We start from the raw sequence: 26,696 nt of genomic DNA on the forward strand, positions 1-26,696 counted from the left end.
CAGTAGGCCATACGTACTACATTACTTTCCACGGACACATTAAGAAAAAAGATATTATTTATTCATTTTCAGAGAGACGGGAAGGGAGGGAGAAAGAGAAGGAGAGAAACATGGAAGTGTGAAACACCAATTGGCTGCCTCTCGAATACCCCCAGCTGGAGACCTGGGGTACAACCCAGTATGGGCCCTAACAGGGGATGGACCCAGTGACCTTTTGGTTCACAGGCTGACACTCAGTCCATTGAGTTGCACCAGCTAGGGCAAGGGCACATTTATTAAAAAATTTATTGATTGATTTATAGAGAGAGATGAGGGGGAAGGGAGGGAGTGAGAGAGAAACATCATTTTATTGTTCCACTGATTTATGCATTTATTGGTTGCTTTTTCTATGTGCCCCAATCCAGGATCAAACCCACAAACTTGGCATATGAGGACAATGCTCTAATGAACTGAGCTACCTGGGCAGGGCAATACTGCATGCCTTTTAAATAAAGATCATTCTTTAAGAAGTGAATTTGAACCTCAACTTTTAAGGAATTCTTAGGTTTAATTTTAAAACAATAGTTACCTCTTTAATCCTTCTGGAATTTAATGTGCATGGTATGAGAGAGAGGACTTAGTTTTTTCAGAAGGAAAGCTGTTTGTCCCAAAACTACTGAAGTACTCATTATTTATACCATTAAAATAAGTTTTATTGTGTATTGTAAAAAATCCCAAGTAATCACGGCTTCTTCTGTATTTTTATCAATATTTGTCTATCTTTGTGTCAGTATCATGCTGCCTTGGTTACTGTGGCTTAATAGGACACTCTGCTGTCTGGTAGGGCAAGGCCCCTGTTAATGCTTCTTGTTCTTTTCTTCTTCAACGTTTCTTGACAGTACTCACGTATTTAGTCTTCCAGAGGAATTTTAGAATCAAGTTTCAAAACCTTCCTATTGGAATCTTGATGAAAATTGCCTGGAATTGACATCACTATGATATTGAATTAAGCTAAATAATCATCTCATCAGGATCATGTTATCTTTCCATTTATTTAAGTTGTTTTTTAAAAAATTTTATTTATTTATCTTCAGAGGGGAAGGAGAGAGGGAGAGAAACATCAATGTATGGTTGCCTTTCCTGCATCTCCTGCTGGGAGTTGGCCTGCAGGGAACTAGCCTGCAACCCAGGCATGTGCCCTGACTGGGAATCGAACTGCGGTCGTGTGGTTTGCAGGCCTGTGCTCAACCCACTGAGCTACGTCAGCCAGGGTACTTAAGTCATTTTTAATGCTCTTAAAGTTCTCTGATTGTTTTCTCATAGATCTGGCACTCTTCTCAAAATGTTCTAAGTACATACTTTTTTTCCCCCTTGTTATGGTGAATGAGATAATGGTTTTCATTTTAGACTTCAATTTTTTGAAAAGGTTTTGTCTTAGTCAAGGTTCGTATGATAGCAATTTACAGAAATATTCTCAAACTTCAGCAGAAAAAGAAAAGGGAGGATCCTTTGGAAGGTGGCCAAGGCCTTCCCTGCAGGCCAAGGGCAGAAAGAGGAGTGGGCCTGGCAGGGGGCTGGGCAAAAGCAGTGCTTGGGCTCCTGTTGCTGCTTCTCTCAGGAGATGTTTTCTCTCTGTGTAGTTCCACTTTTCCTTGCTGTTCTTTGTCGCACATTTACTCTTCTGGGCGGGAAGGGGGGTACAGAACAAATCTGACTGCAGGGTTTACCCATAAGAATGGAGCGATTCCCAGAAAAATTCTGTGGGCTGGGGAGGCACCCCTGAAACTGGTTTCAGAGCACTGAAATGTCAGGAACTTCAAAAGAATCTGTTTTTTCTCGTCTAAGGGGGTTAGTGTTGGCAGTTACAGTTTGGGTAAACCCTCTCTTCCTAGTTCCAGGTGATTGGATAAACAGGGACTGGCAATTATCACTGGGTATGGGATTGATAGTGCACTAAAAATATACTAAGACCCTATTCTTACTTTAGATTTGTATCCTGCTTTGCTGTTTTGCTTTGTATACTGATGTGCTTTACTTGCTTCATTTAACCACCTTTTAGGCTTTTGAGTCAGGTCACACATAGCCATAAATTCTGTGGTTTATGAGCATAAATTACCATTTTAAATATTTTCTTTAAGAAATAGCTTCCTTCAAATTTTGCAACTTGGTATAAAGATGATTATGAACCTATTCCTACTCTCAACTAGCTTATGATTCATTTTGAAAATGAATCACAAATGGGGACACTTCATTAAAAAACAAGTAACAAAATCAAAACAAAAACCAACTCCCTCCCCCTTGAACACCAGAAATTCTAAGACATTTATTTTTTTTACTTTCGTTGGGTAGTGTTTGACCGGGAGCCAAGTGAAAGCTACAGTAGTATCTTGGAACGAAGAAACTTTGGCAGTCTTGGCCCAATCAGTTACTAATTGAGTGACCTTCACAAGTAACCTAGCCTGTGTGAAGCAGTTTTTAGATGCAGGTGTTATGAGGCAAAGCGCAGTAAAAACAAAGGACTCAGTACCCATGGAGCATTACCGATCACTAATGTGAGCCTGATGTTGCTGAAAGGGGAAAAAAAACCGAGTTTGGAAAAGGTGCCAAAGGAACCCCAGAAATGGCACCTCCGCCAGACCCAGCTCCTTCACACATATCAAAGAACTCCTTGCTACGGAGAACACGCTCTCCTTTAACTGGAAGACTATTGTTCGCTTTGTACGAATCTTTTCCTAACAATTCCATTTCTCCAAACTTTGCTTTGCTACCCTGTCTGCACTGCAAACAATCAGTTAGGTTTTCCTAACTGGCTCCGAGAGGCTAAGGGTAGCCCAGCGGGTGTCCCAGGCTGTGAGGGGCCCACAGCGGGGAAGAGATGAGGGGGCCAAGCTCTGAGATGGGGTCTGGGGCTCCGCCTGAAGTACAACCTCCACCAAACCAGCGGACAGCGCCCCCAATCGACCTGTTTGCACGATTTAGGGCGTGGCTTCCGGCAACGGAGGCGTATTTTCAGGTTTTTTTCTTCTGTTCGATTTCTTCCGGGGTGGGACTTCCTGTTTATCGTTGAGAGGCGCCGGCCTGCAGAGCTGATGAGCGAATCGCACGGGAGGGTGAGTGTGGCTGATCAGGCTTTATGCTCCTCAAAGGGCACCGTGGAGGACTCGCTTCCTCTCTTGCTTGTTTTTTTTCTGTCCCCGCGAGGTCTCGGTTTGCACAGACACCCTGGCCTTTTGGCTCTACCACCCACCTGAGGCTCTTCCGCTTCCTCTTTCCACAGGCTCCGCCCCCAGCGCTCGGTGGCCATGACGACCGCCCCGCGGGACTCCCTGTTGTGGAAGCTCGCGGGGCTGCTGCGGGAGTCTGGTGAGTGGACTTCCGGTTTAGCCAGCGCTGGGTAGAAGTGGGGTGTTTTCTGCTTTCCAGAGACACGCCCCCTTAAGAGTCACGCAGTCACTGATGTTTAGTGTCACGAGGGTGTGAGTGTCATTTCATTTCTTTATTCCTCCGGGGTTTTTCTCATTGATGCTATTGCCTACAGCGTCCTTTATCTTTGACAGTGTAAACTTTACTCATCCTTCGAGGCCGAACTTCCCTGCCGCTCCTTCCATGCGTTCTCTGATACTTTCACAGGAAGGTGATCATTACTTGGCTATAAACCCCTCGAGACCAGGGACTGGTCATAATCGCTGTGTGGCAAGGACCTAAATCCAGCATAAGTTAAAAGCACGAGATTTGAGGTCAGACCTCACCTGAGCTGGAATCCCAACTCTCTTTTCATACTTGGCCAAATTTTCAAAGTTTTTTTTTTTAGCCAGTTTTTCTTACCAGCAGAATGGCACAATGATTGTACTTAAGTTTGTTGTGGGGATTAATTCTCATTCACGTGAAGCATTGTAACTTCTCTCAGTGCCTGGGCACGTGGAGCCATAGTAGCTGTTCAGTATGGGGTTGGCATTGGTTGTGTAAGACAAGCCTTGGCTTTGAGATCATGCAAAAGTAGCTACTTGCTACCAGCCATATGATCTCAATTAAGATTCTTAACTTCTCTGAGCCCCAGTTTCTGTATTTGTCAGAGGTGGTTAATAGTGCTTGTTGGGAGACTGTGATGAAGTTTAAACGAAGTAACAGTCGTCTGGCACACATTACCCAGTTAATGTTGGGCGCCTTCCATCACTTCATTCCCATTAGTGGTATCTGAAATCTCTCTACAGCATTTGAAACTGGAGTGTGATATGAACGTGCACATGGCTTACCTCCTCTTCTAGACCCGGAGGCTCTTTCAGTGTGGGAAGAGTCCTTGATCATGCTTGTGTCTACCCCCAGTGTATGGTACATAGAAAACCCTTCATGCAGGGTTATGGGATTTGTTAATTTATTCAGCAAAAATCTGACTTGGCTCCAGGGGTTAGGGATGATGGTTATCTGTGTGGGTGGGTGACTGAAGAAGTAGCAAGAGAGAGATCTTTGTGGTAATGGAATTGTTTGGTATCTTGATTGTGGTGTTGGTTTTAGGAATCTACACGTATGACAGAATGGCACAGGATTATAAATATACATTGCACCAATGCCCACTTCCTGGTTTTGGTATTGTGCTGCATATAAAGTGTAACCATTGGGGGAAACTGGGTGAAGGGTATAGAGGGACCTCTTTGAACTGTTGCTATAACATCCTTTGACTTTATCCTTGTTTTTTTTCAAGAAAGTTACAGAATTCTCCATGCCTACCTTGTAGTTGCACTTTTTTTTGGTGCAGTGGTGAATGCCAAAGGGTGCCCTGAAGGGTGACAGTCTCATTGGAGAGAGCACTTTTTTTTTAAAGATTTTTAAAATTTATTTATCTTTAGAGGGGAAGGGAAGGAGAGAGGGAGAGAACATCAATATATGGTTGCCTCTCGTGGGTCCCCTGCTGGGAATTGGCCTGCAACTTAGGCATGTGCCCTGACTGAGAATCGAACCATGAACCTCCTGTTCACAGGCCTGCTCTCAATCCATTGAGCTACACCAGCCAGGTCTGGAGAGAGCACTTTTAAGGTAGAGAGCAGCACCTTAGGGTGATCCTGAGCAGTTATTCTATGATATGCATTTTAGTATTGTTTGCGAGTTTCTGTAAGTGTGCTTGATGCTTTTGCAACCTGGAAAAAAAAAAACGAGAGGTAAAACATCCAGTCAACTTTTATGTAAAATGAGTGATTACAGTGAAAAATTAAGCAGTGTCATCATGTATTCAGGATGCACCTAGAAGTGTCAAGCTGGGCCGAGTGGAAGGGGCTGTGTCAGAAAGTGAGGGAGCTGAGAACAAAGTTGACCTGATTTCCAGCAGTGTGAGTGGACCAGGCTCTTTTGAACAGAAGGGAAAAGCAAATTTAGAAAAGTTGGAGGCACGTAGTAAAGCAATCATGTTCCAGGCTGAAGAGTTAGGATGCTTTCTGAAGACAGAGGAGCTGCTGAAGGCCTTTAGGTAAGGAGAAGATACAAAGGTTGATTCTGCAGTGTAGGTCTGCAATATAGATCGGCCTGGGTGTCTCCTGGGATCACAAAGTCTCGGAATAAAGGCAAAGACCCTTTCCTTATGCCCTCCTTCCTGTCCGCCCCTCTCCCTGCAGGGGATGTGGTCCTGTCTGGCTGTAGCACACTGAGCCTGCTGACTGCCACACTGCAGCAGCTGAACCACGTATTTGAGCTGTACCTGGGGCCATGGGGCCCTGGCCAGACAGGCTTCGTGGCTCTGCCCTCCCACCCCACCGACTCCCCTGTCATCCTCCAGCTTCAGTTCCTCTTCGATGTGCTGCAGAAAACGCTCTCACTCAAGGTTCTGGGGTGGGAGTGGGGTAGGCTGTAGGGGGAGCCCAGGAGAACAGTGGAGGGGGTGTTGGGGGTGTAGCGTGGGTGCAGGAAGTCTGCACGGCGCAGGCCCAGAAGCTGTGAGAGCTGTGGGTGGCTGTGCTAAGAAGGAGATGCCGGGAAAAGGTGTGCCCGGCCTCACTGATCTGAATGCCTTTTCTTTTAGTTGATCCACGTCCCTGGTCCTGGCCTTCCAGGGCCCATCAAGATTTTTCCCTTCAAGTCCCTCCGGCAGCTGGAGGTATGGTGCCTTGGGGCACATTACTGCCCAGAACCCAGCCTGAGGCAGCCTTTTGAGTATGAGAAAAAGAGGTGGCCTCTTTTGGTGGCCTCCACTGCTCTGTAGTAATGTGGCATCTACTCACTTTTCCATTTAATGCTTCCCTGAAGCATGGGGGGCTTCGTCATCTTCCCCCCTTCTCCCCTTCCTTTGCCGCAGCTCCGAGGTATCCCCGTCCACCGCCTTCATGGCCTCCGTGGCATCTATTCCCAGCTGGAGACCCTGATTTGCAGCAGGAGCATCCAGAGGTTAGAGGTACGGAGGACGGGAGTAGGGGCCCAGATGCTTTGTCCTGAGGACCAAACTGTTGATACTCCCCTGTCCTTGTAGCCTTCCCTGCCTCCCGGCTCCCTCTGCTGTGCCCCCACAACACCCTGTACCTGTTCATGTATTTGTATCACACTATCATATTGTAGTAAGTAGTCTTCTCTTTCTCACCTGACTTTGGGGATAGGGCCCTCAGCTCTCCATAGGTCCATATTCAGACTGAGCTCAGCACATAAAGAGCGAGTGAATGGCTGGGCCATAGAGTGTGGGGAGGAGGGGACCGTGGAGCTGACCCAGCATCTCGTCTCAGGAGCTCCTCTCAGCCTGCGGCGGTGACCTCTGCTCTGCCCTGCCCTGGCTGGCTCTGCTTTCTGCCGACTTCAGCCGCAATGCACTGACTGTCTTGGACAGCTCCCTGGTGAGTGCCTCGGAGGGAACGGGGCCTGGGGAAGGACAGGCATGGGCCCTAGGGAGCGGGGCCCGCTGGCTGCCTGGGGGTGTCCCATCCTCTTTCCTCCTCCCATCTCTGCACAGCGTCTCTTGTCGGCCCTGCGCTTCTTGAACCTGAGCCACAATCAACTCCAGGACTGCAGGGGCTTCCTGATGGTGAGTGTGCGCGTCTTGCTTGGGCCTGGTGCTACTCCGCCCTCTGATCGTTCTGCTCTGACCCCTTCTCTAGACCCGGTTTTGCTCCCGTGTGCCCTTGCCCACTGGGCGGAGCCATATCCCAGTGGGCAGTGCTGTTTGGGGGCTGAGGCTCAGCATGAGACAAACCCGTTTTCAAACCTCAGCTGCCAACCCCTGTGTGACTTGGGTTAAATTAGTTAGCCTCTTGGTTTCTTCACCAGTAGAGTGGAAATAATAGGAGCACTCACTTTTATAGTATTGAGGTGATTACGAGGCGTATCTGATGCTGCTTAGCCCAGTGCCTAGCCCAAAGAAAGGCAGGTCTTATGATGAAAGGGAAGAACCCATCTCCTGTGTCTCCCCGTTAGAGATAAACAAAGCTGGGCACTAGGTAAAGTGGTAAGAACAGACTTTAATAATGGACCATTGTGGTTTATCGAGCAATAAACTATAGTGGTGTTTAATCAGCAAAACTTTAAAAAAATTTTATTTATTGATATTTAGAGAGACGGGGGTAGGGAGGGAGAGAGAGAGAAACATCGATTTGTTGTTCCTCTGATTTATGTATTACATTGATTGATACTTGCATCCGCCCCAATGGGGGATTGAACCCACAACCTTGGTGTATTGGGATGACGCTCTAATCAACTGAACTACTTGGCCAGGGCCAGTAGTGAAACTGTTTTATTCGGTAATAAACTAGTCAGTGTGAACCGAACTCATGTTTAGTTTGTACACAGGTCACTGGCCGTGTTGAAGTAAGAGTGAAGGATGGGGGAGGGGCTGGCGGGGGCTTGAGCAGCTTTTCCCCTGACCAGGCTGTAGTCAGAGTCCTCTGAAGTCAGGGAAGTGGGGATGTACGGAAAGCAGGGAGGGGACATTGGTCTGTGTGAAGCCCACCTGTCTGGGTTTGATAACTGGCACTTGCCAGAGTGAGGCTCCTACCCCCCCATGGGAGCTGGGGGACAGGCGCCCTGTCTTTAGGTGGTGGTGGCCGGAGCAGACTCAGTTCTTCTGGCAGCCTTGAGTCTTTCTAGGCAGGAATGTAAGGGGGCTGGAGTTGTCATCTTAAGGACGTGGGCTTGAACCATCAGAGACTGCTTGTTCAAGTCTTCCGATGTCGGGGAGTGGAGGGGTAGATTGAATCATGTGTGCTGAGAGGCTGCAGTTTTTGCAGACCGAGGGTGAGGCCCGGGGAGGAGAGGGTTCCAGGGCCTGCTTAGAGTCTGTCAGGGAGAGAGTCCTTGTCACCTCCCACTTCCTCCCAGGACTTGTCTGAGCTCTGCCATCTGGACATCTCTTATAACCACCTGTGTTCCGTGCCGAGACTGGGACCCTCCGGGGCTGCTCTGGGGACCCTGATACTTCGAGGCAATGAGCTCCAGGGCCTGCATGGTGAGTGTGGGAGTAGGTAGAGGGGGAGTTCAGCAGGAGGGGTCGGGCAGGTGAGACTCCGGGTGGCCAGGGGCCTGGGAACACATGCCTCCAGAGCCTCACGCGTGCTCCTGGGCGGGTCTGAGTGCCCGGGATTGTGTTCTCACTGCACCGCCCCCAGCATGCTCTACCCCCTCTCTCACTCACAGGCCTTTCCTCTTTTCTCTCCTTTGCCCAGGCCTAGAGCAGCTGCGGAACCTGCAGCACCTAGATGTGGCGTACAATCTGTTGGAAGAACACAGGGCACTGTCACCACTGTGGCTGCTGGCCGAGCTCCGCAAGGTGGGACTGGGGCGTTTCAAAGACCCGGAAGCCAGCTCTGCCCCTCGCCCCCCACCAGTGGGGATGTGGTCAGTGCCCGTTTCCCACCGGGGGGCTCAAGGCCCACCTTAGTCTCCTTCTTGCCCCTCAGCTCTACCTGGAGGGAAACCCTTTGTGGTTCCACCCTGCGCACTGCGTGGCCACCGCCCAGTACTTGTCCCCCCGAGCCAGGGATGCTGCTTCTGGCGTGAGTGACTTCCCCTGTGTACCCTCCTTTGTCTTTCCTGCCCAGTCCCACACCCACCCCTGTACCTCTTGCCTTTTCTTACCCCTTAGACGCAGAGCCCAGGCCCTGGACCCCTTGCTTATTCTTGCTTATTGTGTTGGTACCTCCGGCTGAGCCTGGAGGTCCTTACAGGCCTTAGGAGGGCTCCCAGCCCGGCTTGGAGCTCCCAGGGTATGTGCCCCACCACCAACACTGCCCCGTCCTCTCTTGTCTCTGTTTAGTTCCTTCTTGATGGAAAGGTCTTGTCACTGACTGATTTTCAGGTTGGTGTGATGGGAGTGCTGGGACTGGGACAGCAAGGACTGGTTTGGGAGGATGGGAAGGGAGAACGCTCGCTGACGGAAACCGGGTGCCCGGGGCAGGGTTCTGCCTGGTCGGCTGGCGAGGAGATCATGGTTCTTGGCGAGCATGGGGAGGGCAGGGGTGCCCCTCTTGCTCCGACCTCTTTCTCCTTCCCCTTGTCACACCCCAGACCTCCACATCCTCAGAGGCCCCGCCTCTGTCCTGGCCAGTGGGGAGTACCACTGAAACCTCAGGTGGCGCTGATGTGAGCGACAGCCTCTCCTCTGGGGGCATTGTGGCCCCAGCCCCGATTCGTAAGTTTAAGGTAAACTGTGTCCTAGGCTGCCTTGGACCTGGGGTTGGGTCCCTGTACCGGGGCCCTGGGTTGTTGAGGGGCTGAGAATACTAAGGCTTTGTCCTTGTTTGTGGGTGGACGCTTTCAGTAGGTGGGGTGGGAGGCCTAGCTGTGTGGAATACCATCCCTCTACCCAAACGCAGAGCCGAGTTCGTGTGAGGCGGGCCAGTATCTCTGAACCCAGTGATACGGACCCAGAGCCCCGGACCCAGGACCCCTCCCCGGCTGGTAAGTCAGCCCTGCCCCCAGCTTCCCGTGCCCCAGCCCGGCGCTCCCCAGTCTTCTAGTTAGGAGGGATTTTGGTTTTGGTGGAGCGGAGCATTGTGGAGGGCCTGCTCGTCTTTCCTCTTCCCTGTCAGTTTGGAGGGAGGAGGAGAGACTGCTCCTGGGCATCACTTCCCAAAGTGTTTTACAAGGAATGTTAGTTTTGTGGGGTGTCAAAGGGATTCCGTGGCCAGACAGGTTTGGCAGGTGGTAGGTTAAACAAGCAGCTGTTCTCCCAGGACATCACAGGACCTTAAATGTGCTGCCGTGTACTGCGAGTCTCCCCATGATGCACAGTTGTGAACTGCATGAACCCAGAGCGTGTGTGGAACACACTCTGGGGCCAGCCGCTGAGGGGAAGCCTTTGGCCTGTCTCTGCCCCCTGTCCTTGCCTCTGCCCCATTGCACGGACTTTTATATTATCCCAAGGGGCATTCACAGGGGAGGCTGGGGACACGGCTAAGCTGTGTAACACTGTCCCCTCCCACCCTATACACACCTGTGTAGGACGGTTTGTACAGCAACACCGGGAACTCGAACTTATGAACAGCTTCCGGGAGCAGTTTGGCTGTGACTGGCTACAGTATAGGAACCACCTGGAGACCTCTGGGATCCCTGTCCTGGCTTCCTCCAAGACCCCTGCCCTCAGCACCCTGCACCCGGATACCCTGAGCCCCGAGACTGTGCCCAGCCCGCTGCCCCCAGAGAAGGAGTCCCCACAGGAAGTGACAGAGGAGGTCAGTGTGGGGCCGGAGCCAGGGGAGGAAGAGGAGATGGAGGAGCGGAGAGAAGAGGAGGAAGAGGAGGAGCAGGAGCAGGAGCAGGATGAAGTGGAAGGTGAGCTCCTGGTGGCTGAGATGGTGGTGTGTTGGGAGAGGAAAACCCGAGTGCAGGGTGGCTGAGCCCTTGTGCGGGGAGGGCCAGTGCATGGGAGGGCAGAGTCTTGGTACTTCTCCTTGCTTACAGGGTTGCTCTCTTGCTTCTTCCTCAGCGGAGCTCTATCGCCCCTTGTTGGTGTGTCCCCTGGAGGGGCCTCAGGGCGTGCGGGGCAAGGAACGCTTTCTCCGGGTTACCTCCGGCCACCTGCTCGAGGTGGAGCTCCAAGCAGCTCGAACCCTGGAGCGGCTGGAGCTCCAGAGTCTGGAGGCCGCGGAAGTAGAGTGTGAGACACAAGCCCGGAGGGAACCCCTGCCCGAGGTGAGTGTGGCTTCTGGACGTGGCACTGGGCAGTTTTCAGCAGCCAGCTCTGACACTGGATCTTGGGTGCCCAGCACCAGGCTGAGTCCTCGTGGTCTCTCACTGGCACTGAGGAGGTAGCTGGGGGGAGCGTAGGTGACCCCAGGTCGCTCCGGAGGCTGGCCCAGGGGTAGAGCTTCTGGGCCAGCGCCAGGGTGTCGGCAACAGCAATTTACTGGGGTCCAGAGCTCTCGTCCGCCTCTGTGCTCTCAGTATAAACCCCAGCCCCTCTGCCGTTTCTTTCCTGGTTCCCTCTTCCCCTGCAGGGCTCAGAGCTGCCGCCCACGGCCCCTGTCCTCCTCCTGCGCTTCTCTTACATTTGCCCAAACCGGCACTTGCGTCGCTACGTGGTGCTGGAGCCTGATGCCCACGCCGCTGTCCAGGTGATGGGGTTCAGGCGGCTGCCGGGAGAGCGGGAAGGCTGAGGGCCGGGGACCCCTGCTCACAGCCGCCTCCGGCCCGCCCTGTTTCAGGAGCTGCTTGCTGTGTTGACCCCAGCAGTCACCAAGGCTCAGCATCAGTGTGGGGAAGTGAGGGACCAGCTGGGGGGCAGACTCCAGTGTCTGCGCTGTGGCCATGATTTCAAGCCAGGGGAGGCCAGGTTGGGCCTGGACAGTGTGGAAGGCGGGAGGCCTCGGTTCCAAAGCACAGGTACAAGCCCTGCCTTTGACCTCCTGGCCCGCGGGCCTCTTGCCATATTAGGGAAAATGGCTTTGAGGGTGGGAGTGGGGAAGGGGGCCCACATGGAAGAAAGGAGCGGGGACCTGCTTTCTGTCTGGAGGAGAAACAAAACCGTCTGCCTGCTACGTGTATAAAAAAATAAAAGAAGAAAGTAGATCCTTTTTCCCCTCTAAAAGTCAGGAAATACAATCTTTGTAACTGTTTAAACATACTCATTATTTTTTCATAACTTGAAGGCTTTTACCCCTTTTGGGCTCATGTTCCAGAAACTACGTAAAACCTAATGCGCCCTCAGCGCCCACTGTCGGGGTGTAGCACTGCCGCCTGAGCCCTTTGGCTGTTGGGTCAGACGCTCCGGGGGGGTTGGCTCCGACGTCCTTCCTGCTTGACCTTGGAGCTGCCGGGTGTCGAGTCCTGCCTGGTGGTGTCTCTCCATGTCCTGTTCTTTAAGACAAAAAAATTTTCCCTGGCGATTTTCCATCTTTACCAGTCCAAAAGATGGACATTGATACCTCTGGTGTTGAAATGCGTGGTTTTTATAACTTTCCTCTTTTTGGCAGTGGCTAGAGCCGGGGTTTATGTTTTGTTCAGAAATCGGACCCCTGTCTAGTGCGCTCCCCGGGCCAGCCCAGGAGGCGGTGGGCCCCAGGGGCCCTGCAGGGCTGTGGGTGTGTCGGGAAGGGCCCCACCTCCTCCCAGACTCGGTCTGTGCTCCACAGTGGGCGGGTCGTTCCTGTGGCCCCTGGGGGCCCTTCAGTGGAGGCATTGTTAGTAAACCTTCCTGCGGGAGTCTTTGTTACCTTGCCCAAAGGAAGATGAGAGTGAACTTGCCCCAGGGTGCTGGTGGGAGATTTCAATGTGACAGGAAGGCAACAAGCACGGGGCTGGGCTCCAAACCAAGGACTTCACTGGGTGGTTACTGGGGGCCTTTGCCTTCCTCGTTTGCAGATGCGGGGGGGTTTGATGCTCTGGTCCAAGGCTCTGGCTCGAGCCCAGCCATTGTAGCTGCTCAAGGAATGTTTCTTCTCTCACTGCTGGTCCCTTTGCCTGATGACGTTCACTTGTCCTGACAACCCTCTAAGACTGGACTGTCGTCATCCCTCTTACAGATGAGGCACCAGGCACAGGGAGCTCAGATGACTTGTCCTAATTGCTTAGATGATAGCCTTTAAGTGATGGAGCCTGGAATTAGACCCATATCTGGCACCTTGCCCTCCCACTCTGTTGAGCTGGGGCTTTACACATTGCTGGTAGAGCATCCAAGTACATGATTAGCCCCAGGCGGTGGGAGGGGAACAGCACAGGGCCTGGTGGAGCCTGACTCTTTCAGAGAAGACCGGAAGGGAGGCGGTGGGATGTATTTGGAGGAGCTGTGGGCCCCGGGTCCAGGAGTGATCAGTTAGCAGCTAGGCCCTCGGAGGGAGGCGGGTGGCCGCAGAAAGGTGGGGAGTGTATGCAGCTGGAGGTGTGGGCTGAGGTGAGTCTGAGAGTGGGTGGGGATCGGGTGAGCACGGCAGGGGGTTGTGGTGCTGTGTGTGGGGTCATGGGAATGTGCCCATCTCTCTCCAGAGTCCCCTGCTGTGTGTCCCAACTGTGGCAGTGACCATGTGGTTCTCCTGGCTCTGTCTGGGGGGGCCTCAAGCAGGGAGCAGAGGCAGGAGGAGCATGTGCCAGCTTCCTCGCAGTCCCCTGGCACTGTCCGTGACCCTCCCAGCAGCGGGGACCACAGCGGCGGGGCTGACGCCACCCCGTCTCGGGTCCTGGTCTCCCACGACCGCCATGGGTGGAGCCTCAGTCCCCGTGAGTATAGGACAGATGAGGCTGGGCTGGTGTTTGGGGGAGGGAAGGGGCACCGATGGGGGTAGGTGGGATGGAGCTGGGCAGCCACGGCAGACTGATGGCCCACTGCCTGTCCCCAGCCCCTGAGCGCTGTGGGCTCCGCTCTGTGGACCACCGACTCCGGCTCTTCCTGGATGTTGAGGTGTTCGCCGATGCCCAGGAGGAATTCCAGTGTTGCACCAAGGTCTGTGCCCGCCTGGCTCTGCCCCGGGCCCCTAACCGACAGGGGGCCTGCTTGTGTCCATCACAGCCCAGTGTGTCCGAGCCGGTGCCCTGAACTACTGGGCCTGGCTTCCAGTGTCAGCCCCGGCATTTACTTGCTGGGTGCCTTGAGGTGCGAGTCTCCACTGTCATTCCTCTGTGAGGGGCGTAATACTTCCTTTCCGAGTGGGTCTGAGTGCGGCAGCAGTAGCGAGAGCTCGTGTCTGCAAACTGCGGGGTGCAGCACCTGGCCTTAGGGGTACCTCCTGTTGTTACTGTAAATGCAGGGTGTTACTGGACCTTCTCTGTTGAGTACCTAGCACGTGCTAGACACTGAACATCTAGACTAAATCAGTCTTGCTCTCTGCCTTATACTCTGGTGTGAGAAACAGACAACGGTCCTGTGACATGGAAGTGCTACAATATAGAGGGGCATCTGGTCCAGCCCGAGTGGGCCAGGGAAGCTGCCCCTTCCTGGGGAGGTGACGGCCCAGCCAGGTCCTGAAGGATGAGTTACAGTGGGGGAGGGAAAGGGTGTTCCAGGGGAGCGACGCAGCACATGCATGGAGGCTTCCGAGGGAGGCTAGTGGGGAGCCCTGCCGTGGTGGGGGCAGCCAGAGTGTGGGGGGAGTGTCCCGAGCGGAGTCCGAGCAGGCAGGCAGGGGCTGGTTCCAGAGGCACCTCGTGTGTCTGCCAAGGGATTTGGATTGGATCGGAAGGGCTGTGGGAGCCACTGAAGAGCTGGAAGCAGGGGAGTGAGGGTCAGTTCTGTGTTTTAGAACAACCTGGCTGGCAGCGTGTGGAGGGTGGGGGTGACTGGAGGGACGAGGTGACGGGCAGGGAGACCTGCAAAGAACCTGCTATGGTCAGAGTGCAGGCAGGGGCCATGGGATGGAGAGCAGGCGGGTGGGGAGCTGGGGTGGATGCGCTGGTGGAGGGGTAGGCAGAAGGTGCTGTCACATAACTTGGCTCTCATTCTGGTAGCTGCATGCCTAGTCCTCTGTGTTTCTCATCAAATTCCTCTTCCCCTTAGGTGCCACTGGTGTTGGCAGGCCACCCTGGGGAGTGTCTTTGTCTTGTGGTTGTGTCTGACCACAGGCTTTATGTGTTGAAGGTGACCGGGGAGATCTGGTGAGTACGTAGGACTGTGGCCTGGGAAGGGTCAGGGTTCCCTTGTAGGTTTCACTCTGCTCTTCCTCTTTCCCACCGCTCTGCCCCTCCTCTCTCCACAGCGGGCCTCCAGCTAGCTGGCTGCAGCCAACCCTGGCCATTCCCCTGCAGGATCTGAGTCTCATAGAGCTGGGCCTGGCAGGACAGAGCCTGCGGCTGGAGTGGGCAGCTGGGGCTGGCAGCTGTGTCCTGCTGCCCCGAGATGCCAGGCATTGCCGAGCCTTCTTAGAGGAGCTCACTGGTAAGAGAGGAAAGGGAGAGACAGGGAGGGCAGGCCGGGGGGCAGGGGCCGGTCATGGATTCCATGTCTAGTGCCCACAGTTGAGCTAGACAGGTGATGAAATGCAAACCTCAGAAAAGTTCCTGAAGTCTAGAGACTTGGAGAATGGGCAGGTGTTGCGAGGCAGGGAGGTTGGGTAGAGGAGGTGGAGTCACAAGGGCTACCTGTCTCTGGTTGGCTCTGTCCAGATGTCTTGCAGGCTCTGCCCCCAGCCCGGAGGGGCAGCGTCAGTACCACGGAGGAGGAGGTGACCCCGAAGCACCGACTGTGGTAAGTCGGTAAGAGGATGAGGCCAGGGTTGGAGCCCCTGGTCCCCGTCCTCGGGCCCACAGGCCTGGTCCTTCCTCCCTGCTCTGCCCGTCCTGGTACTGCCCACCCCTGGCTGACCACCCCCTCCTGGGGCTGCCGCCTCCCTCCAGGCCGCTGCTGGAAAGAGCCTCTGCCTTGGAGCCTCCCCGGTTCTTCTACCTCCAGATGTTCCTGGTCGGAGGTGAGGCCTCTGCACCTTGTCTTCTCTCAGGCCACTGGCCTGGCCACCAGTGTGTGTCCAGCTCTCGGTTCTGGGGATCTGGACTTCCTGTCACTCTTGGGCATGCCCACATGACTGCCTCAGTGTTCCTGGTCTCTGGGTAGGGCTGGGGGGTCCCCTTAGTTTCGGGCCTGGGCTCTCTGTGAGGGGGAGGAGGTTGGCTGGGTCTGCTCTGCCTCAGCCTTTTGGAGAAGGCGAGAGTGGACCCTCCTTTCTGAGTCAGAGAGGTGGTGGGGCAGGCTCCCTTTGTCTCAGGGGTCTTGGAGGCTAGAGGTCCCTGGGGCTGGGGACCCCGGCCCCCAGAGGCCTGGCTGCTTTGTGGCTGTCTCAGCGTGGTCCGCTCCACTCCTCCTGAGTGGCTGGGGCTCTGCCGCAGGGTCTGGGCTTCTCCGCGGCCTTCCGCCCTGCACCTCACCCTGCTTCTTTTACTCCAGGCCCCGCTACGTGTCCGGTGTCCCTGTTGCTGACTCTGTCCACCTTGTACCTGTTAGAAGAGGACCTTGTGGGGTCCCAGGCAGAGCCCCCTCTTCCAGCGGCATCTGGAGAAGGCTCTGAGAAGGCCCTGCTCTCGGGGCCGGGCCCTTCCTTCTGTGTGAGGGAGCAGCAGCCACTCAGCAGCCTGAGCTCCGTCGTGCTCTACCGCACGGCGCCGGAGGACCTGCGGCTGGTGTTCTACGATGAGGTGTGTGCGCGCACACGCGTGCCCGTGAGTGAGAGAGAGGTGGGGGCAGAGGTGGTTTGTAGGTGGGAAATGGGTCTAGAGGGCCAGGAATGGGGGGGCGTATGGAATGTGCCATGGACAGTCCTGGCTGGGAGGACAGAGAAGTCAGGTGCAGGGACCTGGGAGGCTCACTGGTTTGGACAGGAGCAAGTGGGGGGCGGGCCGCTGGAGGCAGTGGAAACACCCTGAACTTGGAGCCCAGCCTTGTGTTAGCTGGGTGACCTTGAGTGAAGCATCCTGCTGCTGCTCCTGCTTTGGGTTCGCATTTGGTTGGGGTCCTCCCTTAGCCATTTGCTCTTTCTAGCCTGCCCGTGAGGAGGTCCTGTCATTAGTCCTGCTACAGGTGAGGAAACAGGTTTGCACACGTTAACCGACCTGCCCAGGTCATGGGCGGTAGAGCCACGAGTTGAACCCCGAGCAATTCCTTGGAACTGATGGGAAAGATTAAAGAAACAAGACAGTAATTGCAAAAGCCCTCTGGGGCCTTCAGCAGGTGTCAGTTGGGTTCTATTTAAAACGTCAGGATCTTCTATGGGGACTGATAGGCTTGGGGAAGGGAAGAGGCTGCGAGCAAGGAGGGGCAGTGGGTCGTCCTCAGGACCTCCCCTCCTGTCCTCCCTGGTGGCCCTCTGTGAGCTCACCTCACCACTCTTGGTTTGCCAGGTGTCCCGGCTTGAGAGTTTCTGGGCACTCCGTGTTGTGTGCTCGGAGCAGCTGACGGTCCTGCTGGCCTGGATCCGGGAGCCCTGGGAGCAGTTGTTTTCCATCGGACTCCGGACCATGACCCAGGAGGCTCTAGACCTTGACCGGTGAAGCCTCCCTGCTGACCCCACCCCGGCCTCAGGAGCCGTGGCTCCAGACCTCCTCTTCTCCAGACCCTGGCTGTGGACTTCTCCAGCCTGGTGCTGGCCAGTGAGGCCCCAAATGACCCACGGCTCAAGGGGAGGGTGAGAGAGGTGGTCAGGCCTCTGGGTGACCTGGCCTGAGGGGACAGGCTCAGTGGTCAGTGGGGGTGTCTCTCCTGCACTTTTCTCAGGTCTCAATAAAGATGTTTTTACTCTGGACGTCACGGACATACTTACATGTGTCACTCGTAAGGCCTGTGGTCCTTCTGCCTCTTCTAATAGGAGCTGCCCTGCCTGTGAGGAGCCCAAGCAGCCTTGTTTGTACCGGGAGGCAGGGCCTCCTCCGCCCCGACCGATGGGATCCAGTAGGACTCCTGACCTGTGGGCACCAGTCCTCAGCCAGCAGCACCTGCCCTGTGGCGCAGCATGGAAATCGCGGCCTCACGAATAGCTGGGCCTGTTAGATTCTCACTGTCGAATGTGAATTGGGAACTAACGAGGACCTGAGGCCATTGGCGGGGGCACTGACTATGAGGGGGTGACTGGGGAGAGGGGTGGAGTTGAGGTTGGCTTTGGGTGATTTCCCCTTCTGCCTGCTCAGCACGGCCTCGCTCAGCGGGGGGCCTCCTGGCGAGGATCCACTCCTTCACCTCTGTCTCCACGGCCAGGGTGACGGGGGCGGGGAGGCTCACGTTCGGCCCGCCAGCACCCAGACCTGGCCTTTTGCTGGGTCGGTTAAGAAAGAAGGAAGTTTCGCCCACGAGGGTTGCCGAGCGGGTGAGCCTGCAGCAGCTGGCCTGGAACTGGAACGTGCGGAGAAAAGAAGACAGAGCCCGGAGGCAGACGGCGCGGGGACCAGTCCAGGTGGTGTCTGGAGTCCCTGGTCCAACTGTGCCTGCTGACGGTCACCTCTGGACTTTTAGGTAATATGAGCAAAGGGAGGCCCCTCCTTTTTTCTTTTTTGGTTTAAGCTAATTTGAGCCACTGAAAGGTCCTCACTACATGAACCCTATTCTGACTTGAGCCAGCCTCAGTGGGGGTCTGCGTCTTGTACTCAGAGTGACCACAGTGGAGTAGCGGCATCCACGTATGTGTGTAGACCGGCCCTGCACACTCGAAGGGGCTTGGGGAAGTCGTGTTGGGGAGACAGGTCAAGCAGCCCTTGGGCCCCAAACAGGGTGTGGCAGAGTGTGTGTGTGTGTTGTCTTGAGTGTGGACAGATGGCTCTCTGTTATGGAGCATTTACTTGCCAGGTGCTGAGCTTAGTGCTTGACGGGGTCCTGGGAAGTGGGTGGCATCTTATTACGGGTGAGGACACTGAAGCTAGGAGGAGTTGAATGACTTGCTCAAGATCACACCGGTAGATGGAGGAGAACTGCCGAGTCCAGGCCTGAGTGACTCCAAGTGGGGGCTGTCAGCACACCCGCCGGCGACACTGCCCCCGTCTTTTCTGTAGTGGGTGGGCCTGTGTGCCCAGCTCCACTCAGAGAGGGGCCGCTGCCCACCCTGCCCTGCGTCAGGTGTCTCCTGGGTAATCCGTGACTTGTCCTGGATAGGCAGGCCCAGATGGACTGTACTTGAAGTTTCTCTTTCCCCCAGGGAGTGGTGAGATACTAGTTGAAGTATCAATTCCTGGGTGAGTCTCTCCCCTGTAAGCTGACTGGAGATGGAGAGAACGAAGATGCCAGATCTTTAGGTTTTAAGTAAAAGAGCTAAGCTATGAGAAGAGATTGGAGAGGGACCGTAAACCGAAAAGACTCCAGAGTGGGGAGCGAAGGGTTTTCAGAGAAGAGCATTGAAAGTGGTGGAGGAGCCGTTCCCTTAGCATTAGGCGGCTCTCAGGGTGATGGGGCCCTGGGCCTCGCGCCCTGCTTGGTATTGGGGAGGACGGTGGCCTGTCAGATGCTCGTCAGGCCACCAGGGCGGATGGAGGTGGCAGTCTGCTAGGACCCGGCGCTGGTGACAGTTGCGCAGATTTCTTTTGCCTGGAGAAAGGAGGGGTCTCTGAGAATCCCGTGGGTCCCAGGAGTCAGCTGAGAGTGTGCTGGAGGGTGTGCCTGGTCCCGCAGGAGGACCAGTGGGCCCAACCCCAAATGGGGATGCAACCCGGTTCCTTGTGGGCCGATTGAGTTTACGTCAGTGGCCTGAGTTCACCTGACTATCTTTCCTGTTAGTTAGAAAAGGGCGTTCATTATAAGGATAAAGTTGAGTTACAGAGAAGAGTTTGCATTTTTGCGTGTCTGCGTTTTGGGACTGCTGCATTTCTGGGATTCAGGGTTTACAAGGTGGGGACTTAGGGGGCAAGAGGGGTAGTTCTGTTGTAGTGGTCTTCCCGCTACTCCTTATTTCCTCCTCGACAGGCCCTCCACTGAAGGTTCCCAAGGGGAGGCACATGTCCTGTTAACTGGGTCAGGCCTCACTGCAAACTTTGTTTTGGGGAAGCCCAAGGTGGGGCCTCCCAGGGCGGGGGCGGGAAGGAGAGGGGAGGTTGCAGTATGCTGGAGAAGACTTAAATCCCCCTGGAGCCCAGTTCCACCCTTGACCCAGCCAGCCCTCCTCAAACCCTGGGGCCTGGAGGATGGAGTCCTATGGGAAGGAGTGGGTGCCCTGCGGGCCAGTCGCTCAGACTTGGGCTGGCCTCACAAAGGACTGGAAGTCCTTGGGTTTCCAGGGGAATGGCTGCTGGGCCCCAGGTGGGAGAAGGCTGCCAGGATGGTTAGGTCCACTCTGGCCAGTTCTGCCTTTTCTGACCTGCAGTGCAGGCCAGCATTACCCCTGTCCTGAAATCTGCGCATTTCATAAGTGCCCCGGATGGGTGAATTTCTTTGTACCTTCTCTGGACAGAGACCAGTAGGACACAGGTCCTGCCGCAGAGCCCATTAAAGTGTATGTCTGAGCAGGAGGGGCTCCCCAGTGGCTCATAGACTACCTCCCCCAAAGTAGCTCCCTTCCCAGGGCCAGGGCAGCCAGGAGGGCCCCTGGCTGGGGGCCGGATTTAAAGCTCCCTTGAAGATGGAGAGGAACACCTGTAGATGACGGTGCTGGTCACACCCTAACAGCCAGGGCTCCGGGAACCCTTACTGTGCCACGCATTGTTCAAAGCAGCTGATCTTCCCAGGGTTTCTCACATTCCTTTGATCACAAGACACAGAGCCCGTGTTCTCAAGAAAACGGCTGTCGTGGATGGATGGGACCCAGACCAGGGAGGCAGTGCTGAGGCCCCCGACGCAGGGTTTCTGCTGTCTCGTAAAGCCCACTGGTTCTCCCTCCCTCCCCACCCCTGTGGGGCCCTGGTCTGGTCTGGCGGGAGAGTGGGGAGGAAATGGTAGGAACCTCAGACTGGCCAGGTGGGAAGTGCTGGCTGGGGTGCGTGTCCCTCAGTGACAGACCTGCAGACAGGCAGGGGGCCCAGAAAAGACACTGCAGAGGTTCAGAAAAGAAGTTCACCTACTTCTGTGTTGCTCAGGGCTGGCCTGGATTTTTAATTGAAGCAAATTAAAACTTCCCAAAAATACTAGTCCACTTTCCTGGCAGTGTGCACAGCCCCCTTCCCCGTCCGAGGTTTTGTACCTCTGCAAACCAGAGCCCGCTGGGCCCTGAGGAAGGCCTTGCCCCACCTCCGGGCCGCAGCGGCCTTTCCTGAAGGCAGGGCCCATTTACAGGCATTCTCCCTTCAGGTCGTGGTCCAGGTGGTGCCGAATAATCTGCAGCCGTTTTTTTTGGGTGGTTTGCAAAGCCGCGTGAGGATGGGGCAGTTCAAAGAGGAGCTGCTTCCATTTCTTTGTGCTGGAGGCCTCCGGCCGTTTCTGTTCTCACAGTTGAACGATGTCCTCTGCATCCTTTGCCCTGTGGGTGCTCTTCTGTTGGTGACCCGGAAGACAGAGGTGGTGGTTGTGCGTGTGACCTTGAACCCTGCGCCTCTCTAGGAGGAGTGCCGAGGCGCACTTCCGCAGACCCTGCTGTGCTCTGAGCAGGCGGGGCAGCTTTGCCACTGCCACTGTGAACAGATGCCGGTCAGCAGGACTTGCTTATGTGCCCTGGACTGTCCCCTGAGACTGATTTGTTCTTGGGGGCTGGCTTTCCCCTCAACAAGTGCTGATCGAGTGCCTGCCTCTGGCCTTGGGCTTGCTGGCAGTGGCTGTGGAGGAAAAGGATTCATTCCCCAAAACTGGGTAACAACACAATGCTGTATTTTCCGTGGGAAAAAAGGTGGGAGGGGATAAAATGCATATTCATGCTTGCTTCTGTTCGTGTAAAGTCTAGAGGGAGGGACAGAAAGGGATGGTGGGGGGGTGGTGAAAATGAGAACAAGGCAGAGGGAATAGGGTGATTTGGACTTGTGTTTACATTTTACCCAAAATGTTTTAAAACTCAGCCCCCGGGGGTCAGTAGCACTTCCTCCTCACTTGAGTGGTAATGACACTGCTTCCTAGGATTTGGGGGCAGGGAGCAAGCAGCTCAGCTTGAAGGACCCATCTCTCCGTCTCTGTGGGAGGGGGTTGTCTTTGCTGATGAGTCATTGCACGTGGAGTGAGGGTGAGGTCCTCCCTCCTCTTCTGTCCAGATGCTGCAGTAGCTTCTGAGAACGCCCTGCCCAGACTGTCCGCCACCTCGGCTGGAGACTGAGCCACGGTTCTGCACCTGCGATGCTTTGCCAGCTCTGGGTGTGTGAGGTGTTTGCATCTCCCCACCTAAGGTCCAGTGGGGCGTGACAGCCATGTGGAACCACGGTGAATTTAGGTGCAGAAGATTCAGGATTATGCCTTAGTTCTGCAGCTCACTGTTTAACCGAGAGTAGGTAACTTCCCCCTCCTGGGTCGTGGCGCCTGCAGCTATTATGAGGGCCTGAGGCTGGCTAATCAATAACTTGCCCAATTCACAAAATGGTTGAGGGCAGTGATGCACGTGGAAGTGCTATGTGAACCTTAAAGCATTAAATAAATGCTGGATTAAAAACCTGCCTGTTGCCCTGGCTAGTGTGGATCAGCGGGTTCAGTGCCAGGCTGCGAACTGAAAGGGCACCAGTTTGATTCCCAGTCGGGACACGTGCTTGGGTTGTGGGCTAGGTCCCCAGCTGGGGGCGTGCGAGAGCCAACTGATTGATGTTTCTCTCCCTCCCTTCCCCTCTCGCTAAAAACAAATACAATCTTAAAAAGAAAAAACCCCGCCTGCTAGTTCCTACAACCTGCTTTGTTGCCTAGAAATGCCCTTGGCCCTCGGGAGAGGGAAAAGCTCATCATCTCATGAGCCCGCGTGTTCGTGAGCGGCTGTTTCTCCACTGTGCCTCGCACGCTGCTGGGAGTGCGAGCAGGCCGTGCCATGTTTTTCCTCGGCTCATCATGTCATTTGATCGTCTTGGACCGAGTGACTTCTCTGTCCTCCACAAAAACATTCTTCAGTTTATTAGTTGCTATAATTACTTGTGCACTTGCCTTCAATTCCACAGGTGCTTATTGAGCTCTTCAAGTGTGCCAGGCTCAATGTGAGAGGAATGGTGGGGGGTGGCGTATGAGGACACATCAGACATGCTTCTGCTTTCATGGAGCTTGCGGTCCCTTTGAGGGAGAGGAGCCAGTCACCTTGGGGCTGGGTCACGAAGGACGCAGATTATAAAGCAGGCAAATACAATGATGGCCGTTTTGGGGCCCTGGCTCCGTGCTGGTCTTCGTCCTAGTCATTTTACTGACGTCATTGCGCTCAATACACCCCTGAAGGAGACGTGTGACCTCTGTTTCACGGGGAGGAAGCTGAGCCCACCCAGGTTAAGAAAGGCAATTCTCACCCAGGGGCTGCATCCCTAACTCAGGCCCTTTCTGGTTTTCCCTGAAACTAGACGTAGTCGAATGTCCACACGGGTTGGCCCTCTAGTCCTTTTCGCTCTCTCCCTGTGGTGCCAGGTTTCAGAGGAACCCCAGTTGCCCAGGGAAACCATCCAGATCCTCAGCGCGCAAGTATCGCTGCAGTATCAGTTCTCTGTTCTGGGGCCTGTCCCAGGCTCTTCCTTCTGCCCTGAATGCCCTCCTCTCCCTTGCTTCCTGAGCCCGCCCTGCATTGCACAGCGGTTCTCAGAGAGCGTGTCTGTGATTGTGTCACCCGAATGTTCTCTGTAACATTTCCCACCACAGCACTCGCCCCATTCTGTAATTTGCTTGCTTATTGTCTGCAAGCTACCTAAGGGCCAGGACCATGTCAGGTTTTCTCACAGATGTGTGTGCACCCAATGCCTGGTGTAGGATGTAGAATGAGTGAGTAGGTTTCTGTTCACGCTCTTGCGTGTGCATGAAATATTACTTGGCAACATTTTCAAAACAGCCTTCTATTTGAACTCCTCATCCCAGGGGGCTGGCAGGACTCACCCCACTCACTCCCCTTCTGACCCCTGCTTCTTGGGGAACCTCTTTTTGCTTTGCTCACTGGGGAAGGCAAGGGCTCGCTCCTCTGCCACTGTGTCTACTCTTGCTTACCCTTTCTTTTTCCTCCTCTGCAAACCTCCCTCCCCACTCCCCAGAACAACACAATTCAAAGCAGGCTACTTGCTCAGGTGGGGTTGGCAGAGGAGAGAGAAAGGACATAGCTTCATATGTCAAAATGTCATCTCAGCCCTGGCTGTTGTAGCTCAGTGGATTGAGCACGGGCCTGCGAACCAGATGGTCGCGGTTCGATTCCCAGTCAGGGTGCATGCCTGGGTTGCAGGCCAGTTCCCAGCAGGGGACACACAGGAAGCAACCATACATTGACATGTCTCTCCCTCTCTCCTTCCCCTCTAAAGATAAATGAATAAAACCTTTAAAAAAATGTCATCCCAGCCCCAGATAAACCTGCACCTCTGGAGCTAAAAAGGTGGGTTCTGTAGGGTGAGAGCCTCCAGGGACAGCAGCACTGGCCTGAGACGGGCTCTGTTTCAAAGCTGAGTCCAGGTTTACTGCGGGACACAAGGATTACGATGGGACTAACCACAGCGGAGTAACAGCAATAGTAAATAACACGAATGGCATTTATTGAGCGCTCAGTGTGTGCCAAGCACTGAACTGGTATTTTATGGAGAGCGTCTCCAACTCCAGAGCCTGGGCTCCTTCCCAATGCCACGATATCTCTCGTAAAAGTAAGGTCTCACCATGGGGCCGGTCAACCGAGAGTGACACCAGGCCCTTGCTCTCTGGAGAGCGGGGAGGAGGCATTCTTGACAAGGGGAGTTCCAGGTCTGTCTAAGTGACAACCTGGGACTACTTGAACCCACATCTTACTATCTCGAAGAAGCTCTATAGCCTGCTAACTCAGGGCTACAAAGGTACAGACGGGCCCGTTGGCCAAGGAGTGTCCGACTCGACCCCGGTGGAGGTCAAGGTGGTCCTGGCCTTCCTGTCATCTTCTGTTTCAACTGTGAATTTGCACGGGTGGCATCTGGAGGACTTAACACCCTTGTAAGTGTGAGTCAACTCCCACTTCATTCCTGCGTGTGTATTCATCATTTTTCATATTGCCAGTCACCTCAGGGCCTCCCAGCACTGTACTTATGTATCTTAGATTTGTAGTAGTGAAGCTTAGCTAACACTGAGCACTTACTTTGTGCCAGGCACTGTCCTGGTGCTTTTTACAGGGTTGACCTTACCTCACTGTCTCCACATCCCTGTCGTTATCCCCCTCACGCGGATGGGGAAGGTGAGGCCCAGAAAGGTCATGCGGTTGTCGGGCAGCAGAGTCGGGCTGGGCACTCAGGCCACTTGGCTCCAGACGTCGCGCTTAATCCCTTCCCCGTGTGGCTCCTGGTGGCAAAGGTGTAGTCTCCGTAAGAAACTCATCTGGGAAGCCTGCAGTGGGGACGTTCAAGTCAGACTGGGCCGTGAACGCCAGTGCGACAGGGATGCTCTGTGCTGCTTCTGCCTTTGCTGTCACCTTCCCTGTCACTGTTGAATATCTCCAGGTTCTGAGCTGGGCAGCCACACACATATTCTCTCTCTCTCTCACACATACACATACACAGCGGCCATCCTTTGTGCACACAAGGAGCATTCTCATCTCAGGAATGAAGAGCCCACTGGGACCAGCATTCTGGGGGACTGGAGGCAGTGGGACACCATGGAGAAGCCTCCAGGATGCCAGGAGGTCTGCGCTGGAATGATGAAAGCAAACCTGACATAACTGGCTGCTGGCGGCCCCCCCACCCCAAAGGAGAGATGAACTTGGGGGCCTAAGTTCCTAGGGTCTTTTCACGGGAGATTGCACCTCACCATCCCACAGGCTAGGAGGTACAGGAAAGGGTTTGCAAGGCGAGAGACTGAAGCCGCTGGCTGCCAGAGGCCTCGAGGAGTCCCCAGCTGGGAGGAACGTGGGAGTCTGAGGGTCTCAGGAAGAGCGGGACCTGTGGCAGGGCCTCAGAGGACAAGCCAAGTGGTGTCCATGGGCATCAGTGTCCCAGGCCCAGTTCATGACTTCGCAGGCTGGCAAGACCCACCTCAGGCTGTCCTGGTATTTACGGCGCTGCTGTCCAAATTGACTGGGTAGGAGACGGACTGGGGCCATGTCCAGGTGTAGGAGGTAGACTAAAGACCAGAGGAAGTGAAGGCTCCACTCAAACGACACTCAAGGTGGAGACTTGGAACCGAGTTAACCTGGTCAGAGTGAGAAAGGGTTGGGGTGACGTATGAGAGTGCGGGGCGGCCATCACAAGGCCGGGGGAGGGTCTGTTCCAGGCCTCCCAGCTTCTGGTAGTTCTTGGCTTGGGGAAGCATAACACCAGTTTTCACACGGCGTTCTCCCTGAGTGCGTCTGTGTCCAAATTTTCCTTTTTATAAGGACATCAGTCATACTGGAAAAGGAGCCACCCTGTCCCAGCCTGCCCTTATTTTAACGTCTGTCAACTATGCTATTTCCAAATAAGGTCACATTTGGAGGTACTGGGGATAAGGACTTCAACATATTAATTTTGAAGGAACGCACTTCAGCCGATAACAGATGGGTCTCACGTCCTGAGGTCTGGGGCACAGTTCACATGCTCTGCTTGTACCCAGCTGACTCCCACACTGGTGTCTTGTTTCACCCTCTCAAGACCCTGTGACACAGGGTGGTCAAGCACCCTGTCAGTGAAAGGGGGCTGTGGCTCAGGCAGTCACCTATACACCAGTGATGCCCTGATGGCAACCTGCTTCCCAGCTGTGACCATGGCCGGATAACAAGCCTCCCTGAGCCTCCATGGTGGGAAGGCTGAGATGAACTGGAAGAGGGCCTGGCACGCCGCTACCGCATAAAGAAAAGTGGGCGCTGGATGGACACTAGCTGTCCGCCCCCTCTGCCCCTTGTGTGGCTCTGAATGTAGAACAA

At 54.6% G+C, this 26,696-nt stretch overlaps 1 protein-coding gene and 1 long non-coding RNA gene across 4 annotated transcripts; both read left to right on the forward strand.

The window, feature by feature from the left end:
- The first annotated feature begins 3,017 nt into the window (after positions 1 to 3,017).
- On the forward strand, positions 3,018 to 17,597 carry STK11IP (serine/threonine kinase 11 interacting protein). Of its 3 annotated transcripts, none has more exons than XM_037029208.1 (25): positions 3,018 to 3,089; positions 3,257 to 3,342; positions 5,583 to 5,788; positions 5,987 to 6,061; positions 6,260 to 6,355; positions 6,678 to 6,785; positions 6,902 to 6,973; positions 8,263 to 8,389; positions 8,607 to 8,710; positions 8,841 to 8,936; positions 9,197 to 9,238; positions 9,448 to 9,582; positions 9,756 to 9,840; positions 10,384 to 10,713; positions 10,868 to 11,073; positions 11,379 to 11,495; positions 11,586 to 11,763; positions 13,363 to 13,593; positions 13,713 to 13,816; positions 14,867 to 14,964; positions 15,066 to 15,244; positions 15,472 to 15,553; positions 15,703 to 15,773; positions 16,247 to 16,494; positions 17,197 to 17,597. In XM_037029208.1, the coding sequence occupies exons 2-25, from the start codon at positions 3,282 to 3,284 to the stop codon at positions 17,344 to 17,346; spliced, it is 3,201 nt and encodes a 1,066-aa protein (XP_036885103.1). In that variant the 5' UTR covers positions 3,018 to 3,089; positions 3,257 to 3,281; the 3' UTR covers positions 17,347 to 17,597. The 3 variants fall into 3 exon arrangements, with proteins under 3 accessions (XP_036885103.1, XP_036885104.1, XP_036885105.1); XM_037029209.1 differs by having other exon boundaries at positions 11,586 to 11,736; XM_037029210.1 differs by lacking the exons at positions 3,018 to 3,089; positions 3,257 to 3,342 and having other exon boundaries at positions 5,589 to 5,788; positions 6,260 to 6,348.
- Positions 17,598 to 18,000: 403 nt separating this feature from the next.
- On the forward strand, positions 18,001 to 22,457 carry LOC118975422 (uncharacterized). Its single transcript, XR_005064048.1, has 3 exons — positions 18,001 to 18,301; positions 21,197 to 21,550; positions 21,943 to 22,457. It is a non-coding gene; the product is annotated as an uncharacterized LOC118975422 (long non-coding RNA).
- Positions 22,458 to 26,696: the final 4,239 nt, after the last annotated feature.

The sequence above is a fragment of the Sturnira hondurensis genome, unplaced genomic scaffold, assembly GCF_014824575.4.
Source record: "Sturnira hondurensis isolate 20B ecotype Veracruz unplaced genomic scaffold, ASM1482457v3 Scaffold0020237, whole genome shotgun sequence".
NCBI lineage: Eukaryota > Metazoa > Chordata > Mammalia > Chiroptera > Phyllostomidae > Sturnira > Sturnira hondurensis.